This window comes from Mus caroli, chromosome 10 (genome assembly GCF_900094665.2).
Source record: "Mus caroli chromosome 10, CAROLI_EIJ_v1.1, whole genome shotgun sequence".
Lineage (NCBI taxonomy): Eukaryota > Metazoa > Chordata > Mammalia > Rodentia > Muridae > Mus > Mus caroli.
The window spans coordinates 45,746,273-45,759,644 of record NC_034579.1 but is presented as its reverse complement, the minus strand read 5'-3'; the positions used below and the strand labels follow the sequence as shown (position 1 = coordinate 45,759,644).

Below are 13,372 nucleotides of genomic sequence, written 5' to 3'. Positions count from 1 at the left end.
AGAAAATTGGACATAGTACTACCGGAGGATCCCGCAATACCTCTCCTGGGCATATATACAGAAGATGTCCCAACCGGTAAGAAGGACACATGCTCCACTATGTTCATAGCAGCCTTATTTATAATAGTCAGAAGCTGGAAAGAACCCAGATGCCCCTCAACAGAGGAATGGATACAAAAAATGTGGTACATTTACACAATGGAGTACTAATCAGCTATTAAAAAGAATGAATTTATGAAATTCCTAGGCAAATGGTTGGACCTGGAGGGCATCATCTTGAGTGAGGTAACACAATCACAAAAGAACTCAAATGATATGTACTCAAAATAAGTGGATATTAGCCCAGAAACTTAGTATACCCGAGATATAAGAGACAATTTGTAAAACACATGAAACCGAAGAAGAACAAAGACCAAAGTGTGGACACTTTTCCCCTTCTTAGAATTGGAAACAATCACCCATGGAAGGAGTTACAGAGACAAAGTTTGGAGCTGAGACAAAAGGATGGACCATCTAGAGACTGCCATATCCAGGGATCCATCCCATAATTAGCCTCCAAATGATGACACCATTGCATACACTAGCAAGCGTTTGCTGAAGGGACCCTGATATAGCTGTCTCTTGTGAGACTAGGCCGGGGCCTACCAAACACAGAAGTGGATGCTCACAGTCAGCTATTGGATGGATCACAGGGCCCCCAATGGAGGAGCTAGAGAAAGTATGCAAGGAGCTAAAGAGATCTGCANCCNTNTAGGTGCAACAACATTATGAATTAACCAGTACCCCGGAGCTCTTGACTCTAGCTGCATATGTATCAAAAGATGGCCTAGTCGGCCATCACTAGAAAGAGAGGCCCATTGGACATGCAAACTTTATATGCCCCAGTACAGGGGAACACCAGGGCCAAAAAATGGGATTGGGTGGGTAGGGAAGTAGGGGGAGGGTATGGGGGACTTTTGGGATAGCATTGGAAATGTAATTGAGGAAAATATGTAATATAAAAATATTAAAAAATATTTATAAAAGTCCCCAGCAAAAAATCAATATAAAATTCAAAACATAGCCATAAAAAAAAACAAATTTAAGTCTTCTCATGAATGATCACTGTTACTTTCCAACATGCATTCACACACACACACACACACACACACACACATATAAATGCACAGAGAATATGGATCAATTCAAATATTACAGTGGAACCTCTTCTGATGCAGGATCAATTCAAAAGGAAATAAGTAAGCCAGACATGTTGGCATGTTGCCTAGTACTCAGCAGTTGGGAAGCAGAGTTGGGAGTCATTTGCATTTAGAAACTAAGACACTAGAATTGGCCACAAAAATGAGACTCCCACACCCAGAACTATTCACTGAAACAAAACAAAACAAAACAGAAATATTTATAAAGGTAGTAAGTTTTCATTGCATGTTTAAAATATTAACCCTCAAAATTCCTCAGGCTGCAAGTGTCAGTGTGTCCTAGTAAATAATTTTAACTCTACCCACTGGTTCTTAGTAAGATGCAAATTTTGTTTTTGACTTTTAAAAAATCTCTCAACTATTTATCTTTGTTAGGGTTTCTATTGCTGTGACAAAACACTATGATGAAAAAGCAAGTTGGTGAAAAAAGGGTTTATTCAGGTTTCACTTCCATATCACTGTTCATCATCAAAGGAAATCAAGACAGGAACTCAAACGTGGTAGGATCCTGGAGGTAGGAGCTGATATAGAGGATACTGCTCAAAGGCTTGCTTCCTTTGGCTTGCTCACCCTGCTTCCTTCTAGAATCCAGGAACACCAGCACAGGGAAGGCACACCCATAATGAGCCAGGCCATCCCTCATTGATTACTAATTGAGAAAATGCCTTACAGCTGGATCTCATGGAAGCCTCTTCTCAACTGAGCCTCCTTCCTCGACAATGACTCTACCTTATGTCAAGCCGATGCACAACCAGGCAGAATACTTCATTTCCATGTAATACAATCCGGCATTCATTCCGTAGGACTGAACAGTATGCTTGGCTGGCTGCCATGGAACCCAGACCAGTTAAAATCTTATCTGTACATTGAGAGCTTTATTGACTTAGCAAAACTATATTTTATTGTATTGAATGCTTTTGTTATTTTGCATTATCAGCATATTCTGAAGACTAGAAATTATTTAAACCTAAAAATGAAGATATTGTTGCATTTGTTACATTCAGTATATTACCTCAATGGTGTTGTATTTAATATAGAAGTGGCTGGCAGTTCTACCCAAATCAGTAGAAGAAAAATAGCCAGTTCGTTCTTCAAAACGAATCATCTTTGCTTTATCCAACTTTTGTCCAACTTCAATAAGGAGCTGTTCTCGATGCTTTCTTAAAGTTGGGTCAATCTATATGAAAGAAATATATATGTATGTATGAAACGTTTTAGAAAGTTATTGCATATGCTTTCTTACAGAAATTAACATGCTTTTTCTTGAGCATTTAGATTGAAATTAAGTTCATTTTTAAAATGGCATATAACAAACTGAACACGTTAAAGGTATAGTATGTCATTTTTATTAATATACAATTTGGCAATGATTAAAAATATCTCTCTAAACATGTATCATTTCTCTGTAACAAAAGCTTTTGCTAACTTTGTGAAATAAGAGCACAGCGTGCTGCGCTGTTATCACCTGTGGTATTACATCATGGAAAATATCCGGCTTTTTAAGTGACTGTAACTCAGTACACACTGACCAAACTTTTCACATCCCTGCTCTTCTCAGCCTCTGGGCATCTCTACGGTATTCTCCGTTTCTATGTTCCCAACACTTGGTGAACAATAATATCATACAGCAGTTGTCTTTCTATGTCTGCAGCATTTAATCTCTCCTATAGTCTCTCATTCCAGGGATGTGGCCACAATGCACAGGATTTAATTTTTACTGACGAATACTATTCAGTGTATATATGGAACACATTTTCCATGTCCGTCAACTGATGGACATGTGATGAGTTGTGCTCATTTCTTGGGTACTGTGAAATTTGCTGCCATGAACACAGAACTGCAGATGTCCTTTCAAAATACTGATTTCAGTTTTCATATGTGTATACATGTATATTTTAATATTTAAGAAAAAAGAAGAGATTATTACTAAGTAAAGTTTAAAAACCACTGGTGCTATCAATTTGTACATTTTCTTCAAATATTATAGAATATAAGATAGATAATAATAAAGTTAGATATAAATTTGTTTTTTGCTATAACAAATAGGGCCTTAAAATTATTGAGCCATATTAACATTTCAAGAGGATTAGTATTAGTATTCATGGGGAAATGGGTAAGAGTGCTCTTGCCCAGTAATGATCCTTTCAAAAATACTTCAATTGTTCTTGAATAACTGTCCATGCATTTTCAAAATTCCTAATGGGAAAACTATTTTGCTTATCATAAAAATTGAAATAAAGAGGAATATTGGATTTTTTTATAGTATTGAATCTATTACAATACAATCTTTGTTGTTGTTGCTTTGAACTTTTGAGATCGTTTCACAATGTACTCTAGGATGGCCTCCCCATTATAATTCTCTTATTTTGCCCTTTTAGAAGCTCGTTTTAACAGACATGTGTGACCAAAACATGCCCTAGTCTTTTTTGTTTCCTTTTTGTTTGTTTGTTTTTGTTTTTCAAGACAGGGTTTCTCTGTGTAACCCTGGCTGTCCTGGAACTCACACTGTAGACCAGGGTGGCCTCGAACTCAGAAATCCACCTGCCTCTGCCTCCCAAGTGTTGGGATTAAAGGCGTGTGCCACCACGCCCAGCTCCTAGTCTTTTTATAAGCAGCAATTATGTTATTAAACCAATACCTGAAAAATTACTCTTATTGTTATGCTGTATATATATTTATGTGTATCTGCATATTCATATACGTGACATATATCAAGTCTCTAAGATTCCTCTTAGCTGTAAACAATGAAGTAAAATAAGATTTTTAATGGAGTAGAGAAATATAAAAAATAGCTTCAAAACCAAATGAGTTAATATTGCTATCATTTATAAGTCTTCTAATTGCCTGAAAATTTCACACTGTCTTTGTTTTTAATAGCTGAATAGTATTCCACCATGTAAATGAACCATATGTCATGACTCACAGATTGAGAACCACTGTCCTATAGCCTTTCCAAAAATCACTGCCAACTTAGGATGAAGTGTTCAAATACAGCAAGCTGCCTATGGGAAACACTTCTCATTCAACATATCACATATGCACCAAGGTAAGTTTTACCCCTTTGGACAATTTTCATAATGGCCTCAATTACTATCACAATCCTTTTACTTGTAATGTGAACATCCAGTGTTTTATGTTTACCGTGTATAAACTTACTGATTATAATGAAAACCTGTACCTAGCAACCAATCAATTTGTCTGTAAAATAAAGCTCTGACTTAAAAACCAGAATGAAAACTGGGCATGGTGGCTCACGCCTTTAATCCCAGCACGTGGGAGGCAGAGGCAGGCAGATTTCTGAGTTCGAGGTTTCAGAGTAGCAACACTGGCACTTGTTGTTACTTACTTTTGGCACTAGCTGTTGTAGCTTCTGTATGAAATTTTGTGAAATCTACTGCACAGGAAAAGGAAAAACAAAAGTAAAGCCCTAGCATTGGCTTTGGTAACAAGATCAGATGTGTGTTATTGTAAAAGGAGAAACATTTTGAGTTAAATTAAATCTTTTTGATAATTTTGACGTGACATAAGTGAATATCCACATGATGATAGTGAAATAATGTTTTCATTAGACCACAACAGGATTTTTTTCTGTAATTAGGAAGCACTTACAGCACAAAAGCAGAGTACTAAAGAAAAAACAAGATCCTATGGAATCTGTAAGCCATATGGACCACACAACCATGAAGTTCAGAGGAAAGGCTGTCCCCACATGTATCCAATTCTCAGTCTGCCTATGCACTGATACATGAAAGTGATCCTGGCCTCCAAAGAGTTATGATGATAACTCATCACTGCCACCACTTAAATATTTCAGAATAGAGGGTAAAGCAACTTGATAAGGGGAACAGATTATATAGAACATAAGCCTATTATTAAAACATCATCATAAATTTCTTCCTGTCCAGTTTACTCCCAAACTAATATATCAGTTTAAAACAAACACAGCAAAATACTGGACATAGAAATCTATCTGAAAACTGCTTCATCAGAACATAAATACGGATTTAATAGTATTAGTGGTAAAAGAGATTTAAAGTAGTGTAATTATCAGGGTCAATTTCATCTTGCTCAGTGTTATTTAAAAAACATTACAGCTCTGAAATTTTCTTCCAGTTCCCTAACTCTTTTTCAAATGAGGTGAGAGGAACAAATATTTATTTTCACATTATGAAAAGATCACACAACCCAAAAGAAAGCTTGAGCATTTTGCTCTTTCTATTTCTCCCAATGAGCTTTGTACCTGGTATGCCTTGTGACTGATGCCATATGCTAAGGGGTTTGCTCGCATGCGCACATAGAGGTAGGTGTAACTCATCCACTTCACTGCTTCTTCCACATTGGTGACTGTTCCCAGCGCAATCTGCAAATGAAGAACACAGAAGATGGTAAAGCAACACATGAAAGACTAACAAACACTATGTATGGTAAACGCTACTTTGTCAGAAATTAGTTTTTGAAAATAGCTATTATATTTTTTTAAAAAAAGGCAAGCATAATTGGTAGGCATGGTATTTTCAATTTGTTAAACATCACTGTTGCCTAGTATAATTGAAAACAGTTCATTAGAAATGATATCTAAAAGCCGAATTTCTTCAATTTTATGGCATTTGATGTTTTCCATGAATGAACTTTATTTTATATAGTATTAAAGGACTTTTGTGTTATTTGTTATTTTTTCCTAATTCACTTAATATTCAATTTGTTTCTGAAATATTCAATTGAAATGGAAATATTCAATTTTTTTCTGAAAAGTTTAATATAAGTCTTACGATGTGCATGTACTTCCCTGCTTCTGTGCAGTAACTACTAAAAACACAGAAGGAAAGTTGGCTTTGTCTATTCAGGTAGTCTTAGTACCTGACACACAACCAGAACACAATAGAAAATTGGAACCATTTCTACAAAAAAGCATGTTTATACAAATTAATACTTATACTTTAAAAATATCCCGCCAAAAATGGTGACAACCACTGCCTCAATGTGGAGGTATAGCTGCAGTGTGTCCTAAGTTTGAAGCTAGCCTGGGTAAAAGAGTGACAAGATTCCATCTCCAAAGCACTAACAATAAGAAAAACAAAGATGAGCCGGGCGTGGTGGCGCACGCCTTTAATCCCAGCACTTGGGAGGCAGAGGCAGGAGGATTACTGAGTTCGAGGCCAGCCTGGTCTACACAGAGAAACCCTGTCTCAAAAAAAAAAAACAAAAAAGTAAAGGGGGAGGGGGGAAAGAAAAAAAAAAAGAAAGTCAAAGATGAAAACAATAGTCTAACAAACAAGAAGTGCTTTCATTATTTAAAAAGAATTTATATGTATAACATAATAAAAAAAGCATGTTTAGGTTATGTTCAGAAAGTAAATGGTATGTACAATATGGCATTTTAATGTATTTTTGACATGTACTAATTTAAAAAGCATCAATTAATGATTTTAAAATACAAGTAATATGAGCTCTGTATAAAGAAAATAATTATTAGACAATGACATTAACAGAATTTGAATGAGACACTTGTGTGACATATATGTGATTATCTAGCAGACCAACTGGAAGCAGCAGTGCTTTCTGTGAGAGTATCCCAAGTGTGAGACTTGACACCTGTAATTCTTTTACAAATCCTTAGCTCAATTTAATAAGAGATGAGTTCTGTATAAATTAGTACATCTTAGAGAGAAAAAAAAAAACAAGAAAAGTAATAACTAAGGTACTAATATTAAAGAAACTGAAAGTTAAATTTGCTTTATTTCTATATAATTTTAGGAAGCATTTTAGGAAGTCCTTTTAGCATTTATGATAGAAAAATGTCATATGTTTTAATTCCTATAATTTTAATTTTATGTAACTAATTCTATTAGATATATATGCAAATTAGCTGGTAATATAGTACAGTGGAAGAGAATATGCTTAGTATATACAAAGCCATAGACTGAATCTTTAACAGTGTAAACTCATGCAAACCAACCCACCAACCAAACAAACAAACCCTAAATGTGAGTCAATAAGGAGCTACACAGTTACTAAGGAATTACAGGTGGGCCAGTCAAAAGTTTTCTACTCTGGAGTTTTTAAAAAAAATTAAAAAAATGAACATGTTTGGCAGGGCAGTGATGGTGCACACTTTTAATTCTAGCACAGAGTCTTGTGGATCTCTGTCAGTTCAAGGCCAGCCTCATCTACAGAGCAAATTCCAGGATAGCCAAGGCTACACAGAATAGCCCTGACAGCAGCAGCAGCAGGAGGGGGAAGAGCAGGAAGAGGAGAAGGAAGAGGAGCAGGAGGAGGAGGAAGAGGAAAAAGAGAAAAAAAAGCCATATGGTGAGNAGGAGGAGGAGGAGGAGGAGAAGAAGAAGAAAAAGAAGAAGAAGAAGAGAGGAAGGAAGGGAGAAAGAAGGAAAGGAAGGAAGGAAGGAAGCAAAGAAAGTTGTTTGAAATCTATTTGCATGTCTGAATTTCTTCAATAGAAAAATATTTCTATAATTATGTGTTTGTATATATAATCTATGATATCTAATAACTACTTTAACCATTAAGTACTATATAGTCCTATATTGAATGGTGATTATGAAAGAATTAAACATATTCACTGGGCACAATTGTATAATTACAGTCCTGAGGAGACTGCCCCAGGAGGATGGCTTCAAGTGAGGTTAACCTGGACTAAAGCAAGACCATACCTCAAAAAACAAAAACGTACGCACATCCTCTTACATTTCAGATGGTAATAGTGAACATGGGATATGAGAAAAACCAGTTAACACATGGTATGTTGGCAATTAGCCTCTTTCCCCCTTACATCTCTACCATCCACGAGGTGAAAACATATGATTACTTCATCACTGTGTCAGAAACTCACCAGTATTATTACTCTTGAAGTATTAGCATCCAGGTGGAGTGCTGACTTAAACTTTGCTTACTCTGCGAACCTTACTTTTCACAACTGCTCCAGCACTCACTTCCCTCTTCCTCCACTAACCTTCACTGTCTTCAAAAAGGCTTTTAAAAAGTTCAGTTGTTGACACTGGGCCTTACACATTCTGTCTTGAAATGTTCCCTTGAAGGTTAATAAAATTAGTAAAAATATAAATAAAAAGCAACTAGTTTGATAATGAGTAACTCCAGACATTCCCTTTCTCCTATTTAATGCCAGATAAGTTCCCCAACCAACTCCCTTCCTACACTATACCCAATAAAAGACTCTCCCTATTTAGGTAACTAAGGAACTAAGTAACAAACACACATGTGTGCGTGCTTGTAGGTTATAATGTCTTAGGAACTATTTTTCTTATGATCATATAACATTATTTTAACATAAAAGAAATCAAGATTTATAAAATGCAAAAGAAGCTCCCTCAGTAAATTAACATGAGTAACCTGCTGATGCAGCCTCTGATCAGGTGAACAGAAGGAGGACACAGGTATTGATCATCAGCTCAAGTAATGCAAAATCCTGTAATCACTCACAAGAAGGAAAGACACTGAATGGAAAAATACATGTTCATTCCATGGTCCTCATTGTTATGAGGCTAGTCCTTTATCGCCACCTGGTGACATAAATGAAAAGCGTCTTGTAATGGTGAGAAATGTATTCCTTCACCTTACTAGTCAGCAGTACATTCTGTACAAAGACACTTGCATAAAAGCATGGTCCTTGGACACGTGCCAGTCCCCCTGCATGAAGCTGAAACGCATAACCACTGGGATAACTACTCCAAACTCAACTCCCCTGCCTCACAATGGATTCAAACTGAACATTGGTTTTCAAATATTAGATGTGTGAATGATGAAAATCCATTAAAGGAAATATAACTCACCCTATTTTGGAAATTTAGATATATGACTTAAATTATACTTCATACCTAGTTGATATATTAAAGTTTAATATGTAAAGATATTTTGATTATTTGTATCATAGATATGCCTTGAAAATTGATTAAAATCATATAAAATCTAAATAAGCAAGTTTATAAACATATATGTGTATACACACACACATGCATATACATGCCTTATAATACATAAAAAATGTATCCCACCCCTCATTTACTTTAAGGCTGGAAGTAAGTGCATGGGGCTATCAAGGGACTATAGTAAGTCAATTGTGGTATGTGCTACATAGCAAGGTAGAATGGCCATGTAATATATTTTTCACAAGCCAACAAGATTAGTATATTATAAATAAGAAGAATAAAAGCTAGATACTGAAGTTGATAAGATCAGAAGAATGCCTTTCTAGGGCAAAGGATTTCCACTGGGGAATAATAGGAGGTAGAATGGGAAAACATGGTTATACTTAAGTTGGGTATATGCATAATATGCATTAGTATCTATAGAGCACACATGGAATTCTTCTGAAGAATAAATATTAGAATAAAGGAAAAGTACCCTAGCTTTAAAAAACTGGCTGAGATGTAAAGGGTGGCTTACTAGAAGAGAGCAGAATAGTGACATCTTCGGAAAACTTGTTAAAAAGCTTCAAACACTTGCTTTTCTCTCAGTGCAAACTCTCATGGACTCATAAAGAGAATGCACTTGAGATCTTTCAGCTTTATGGTTCTGGAGTTATCTTATGAGATATCAAAGAGCAAAGATATGCATGAAACATTTATGTTTAAATTATACTTAATGCATTTGTCTAATTAGTTAAAATTATATTCATAAATTCAAAGCCATTAGAGACAACACTTTTTCCAGTTTAACTTTTCATTAATCATTGTCAGTGTTGAATCTTAACAAAGATGGGGTAAACACAAACCCATGATCTTAATAGTACAACACAGATTCACACTATGAAATGATTTATACTTGATTTCCAGTTTTACCAAAATTAATTTCACATTCTACTTGTATTATCATCAGTAAAAATAGAAAAGAAATTTCAGTAATGAGGGGGAAAATTAGCAGTGATTATACCTCACTACAAAGGCTAAAAATTTCAAAGTATGGATTTTTTTTATGTATCTAAATGGAATTATGCTCATAGTGAGATGACATTTCTGAAAATGGCGTATCTATTAAGTAGTTAGTGATGAAAATATGTACCATTATTGACTTTGATTCACAGATTAGGGCTAGTTTCACTGATACTATTCTACTGTTCTATGATAAGAACAGTATTTGATTCAGTTTGTATTTCCTGTATATTTATAAAAGCACGTGGGTTTACTACTTAAAAAGTAGTTAAACATATTAGTTCTAAGTTGACTAAAATTCAGACTCCACGAGCTTTAAACTAAGCTACATAGAAATCTGTCTTCATTGGGATGGCTACTGCTGTGATAAAACTCCATAACCAAAGCAGCTAGGGGAGGAAGGGATTTATTTTATCTTAAGCTCCAAGGAGGTCAGGGAAAGAATCTGAGGCAGGAGTTGATGCAGAGACCACAGAGGAGTGTCATTTACTGGCTTGGCACTGCTTACAGTGACCTGGGCCTCCATAGCCCTTTTGGTGAGGTCATTTCCTCAACTGAGGTTCCCTCTTTCAATGGAGTCTCTAGCCTCAAGGGGACGACATAAGATGCAGCTCACACAACCTATTTGCACAGTGAAAGGCAGAGAAACTATTGCTGATATTTTAAAAAATATTTAGTCTACATCACGGGAAAAAGCAAAGTACCAATACAAGGAAATAAATTCAGTTTAACTTACTACATTTTATCTAAGATGTGCCAAATATAAGCTCAATAAAATAAACTAGATTTAATGGACCTGTGTATTCGAATACTATTTTCAAAACTCAACTTCAAGTGACCTTGAAGTGCTAGAGATAGCCAAGCATATCGCTGGGCATTATGACTGAAAAAAATAAGAGAATGTTCATAAGACATGCAAGTTATTTATATCTAGTTATTTAAATTATTCAATCATATTCAAAAACAAGGACTGAAACTAAGCTATTAATATTGTCTTGGAGTCAAATTTATCTACTAGTCTTTTTTTTTTAACTATCCTGTAATTTTCTTAGTAGAAAATAAAGCCTTTCATTACCCTCCCCCTGTCATTTAAAACCTACTTTTATTAGTGTTCTCTGCATGTACCATGTGTATCATGGCATACATGTGGAGGTCAGAAGATAATGTGCAGTAGTTAGTTGGTTATTTCCCTCTACCACATGGGTCCTGAGATACAAAGGAACAAACTCAAGTCCTAGGTTTTGGTACAAGTGCCTTTTCCCACTGGCTATCTACCTGCCCCTCATGCCTTTTTTTTTTTCTAATCTCCAATCATACCTCCCAAACTTTGGTATCTTTCTGACCTCATATAGAGCTTTCACAAAGTTTCTTTGTGTTTTGTTTTGTTTTTGTTTTTATTTTTGCAGCAGCCCAGCACCCAATGTATTCTCTCCCTCTGAACCCTTCAGCCACATATGCAATTCTTTGGATGCCACTGCACTGTGCTTCCAGGAGTTCTGATCCTCCTTTGGCCACTATTCTTAACAGAGAACTGTGTGTTTGCTTTTCAAACTCTTGAGAGAAAACATGAATAATACAAGCAGGATGTAGCAGACAGTTCTATAACCCATTAAAAAGGACATGGCATAAGACTAGCATACATTGTGACTGTGAGTATATCCTTCATTTAGTTCATGCTCACATAAAGCCTACTGAAATAATTTAGACAACTTCAGGCTAAGAAAGGAAACTGGTATAGGAAAATATACAATATCACAGCAATAATTAAGAATGCATGGAAACTGAAAACAGTTAATGTTCGATATATATACATTCTAAGTTGTTAAAAATGTTCACATTCTTTGCCACTTAAGATGTTAGATATTCAGGCTGCTTAGATCAGTTTGAGCACAGAAGCTGCACAAACACATATGCAAAACAAATTGTGATACTCAAGCTCAAATCTCAGTTTTATATAATTTGTATAAAATTTTTATAACGAAGCTACCAAATGATCTAATAAAGTAACTTTATAAATCTAGTAAATTTTATTAGAAAAGCAAAATAAAATGCACATTGTTACTATTGCTATTTCCCTTACCTCTATAAGTTAGCTTAGATTTCTGATATAGTTAGCAACAAGCTCCCATTAGTTTCATGAATTTTTTACACTGCTGTGAATTAAGCAACATTCTGCCATTTATCCTATTATTTTCTCTACTTTTAAAGATGTACTTTTAAATGTGTGTGTGTGTGTGCACAAGCAAACAGATGCCAGAAAAGGCCACAAGCAGGTGTCAAATTCCTTGGGGCTGACCTTTCAGGGCAGTTGGGTAGGAACTAAACCCAGGTGTTTTGCCGAGGTTGGAGCACCCTTAACAACTGAGCCATCTCGGCAGCCTCTATTTTGTCTCTTTCCCATCACTACAATCCTCATACTACAAATAAACAACCAACTCAATCTTTTGCTTCCAAGTTCTTACCTCTGCATTTAGGTTATCTGCAAGACTTTCCAGAAACTGACTTTCAATTGGGTTTTGTTGAGTGAGCAAACTGAGGTAATGGCTGAGTTTATCGTGGGTTGTTATAATGATTCCTTCCCCAAATTTGTCAAATTGCGGTCGTCCAGCTCGGCCAAATATCTGCATGACATCTAAAATTCCAAGGTCAACAAAGGAGCCTCTTTTGGCAGCATATATTTGTGTTCCCTAGATGAGGAAAAGTTAATAAAATTTACATAAGCACACACATATAATCCTGAAGAGCTGGAACCTGAGATTGGGCAAATATGGGAAGATTCCAAAAGCATACTCTAAATAATCCCTTCATCAGGCAGGACAGAGTTAAACTCTTTATTATGAACTAGACTTTTACCAGAGAAAAAAATTCTGGCTAAAACAACATTCAGTCAATGAAACAGACAAATCACAAAATGTTTCTAAATAAATCAATTCAGGAGCTTGCTTTAACAGACACAAATCCATGTGCAAAGGAAGGTAAGCTCCTACCTTAATAATAACGGCATGTGCAGGAAGATTGACACCCCAGGCTAATGTGGCTGTACAGACAAGGACTTTGATATGCCCATTTGAAAACAAATTTTCAACCAAATTTCTGTCTTGCCGAAGCATCCCGGCATGATGAATGCTAAAGCCATCTGAGAATAATTCTCGCACTTGCTTATTTCTTGACTTTTGTACCTAGAAATTAAAAAAACATAAAAGGCAGTTAATTAGCATTTAACAGCAATTGCTATACCTCATACATGCTGAATGAGTTTATCAAAGAAAG

The 13,372-nt window shown here is 35.6% G+C and overlaps 1 protein-coding gene across 1 annotated transcript in view; it reads right to left on the bottom strand.

Annotated features, from left to right (window-relative positions):
* The window catches only part of Ascc3 (activating signal cointegrator 1 complex subunit 3), a 268,769-nt gene that overhangs the window by 151,696 nt on the left and 103,701 nt on the right, over positions 1–13,372 (bottom strand). Inside the window, exons 15-18 of the mRNA XM_021173819.1 lie at positions 13,090–13,281; positions 12,565–12,789; positions 5,440–5,559; positions 2,212–2,376 (exon numbers count right to left, since the gene is read on the bottom strand). Coding sequence (XP_021029478.1) covers positions 2,212–2,376; positions 5,440–5,559; positions 12,565–12,789; positions 13,090–13,281 — 702 coding nt within the window. The remainder of the gene's footprint in view (positions 1–2,211; positions 2,377–5,439; positions 5,560–12,564; positions 12,790–13,089; positions 13,282–13,372) is intronic.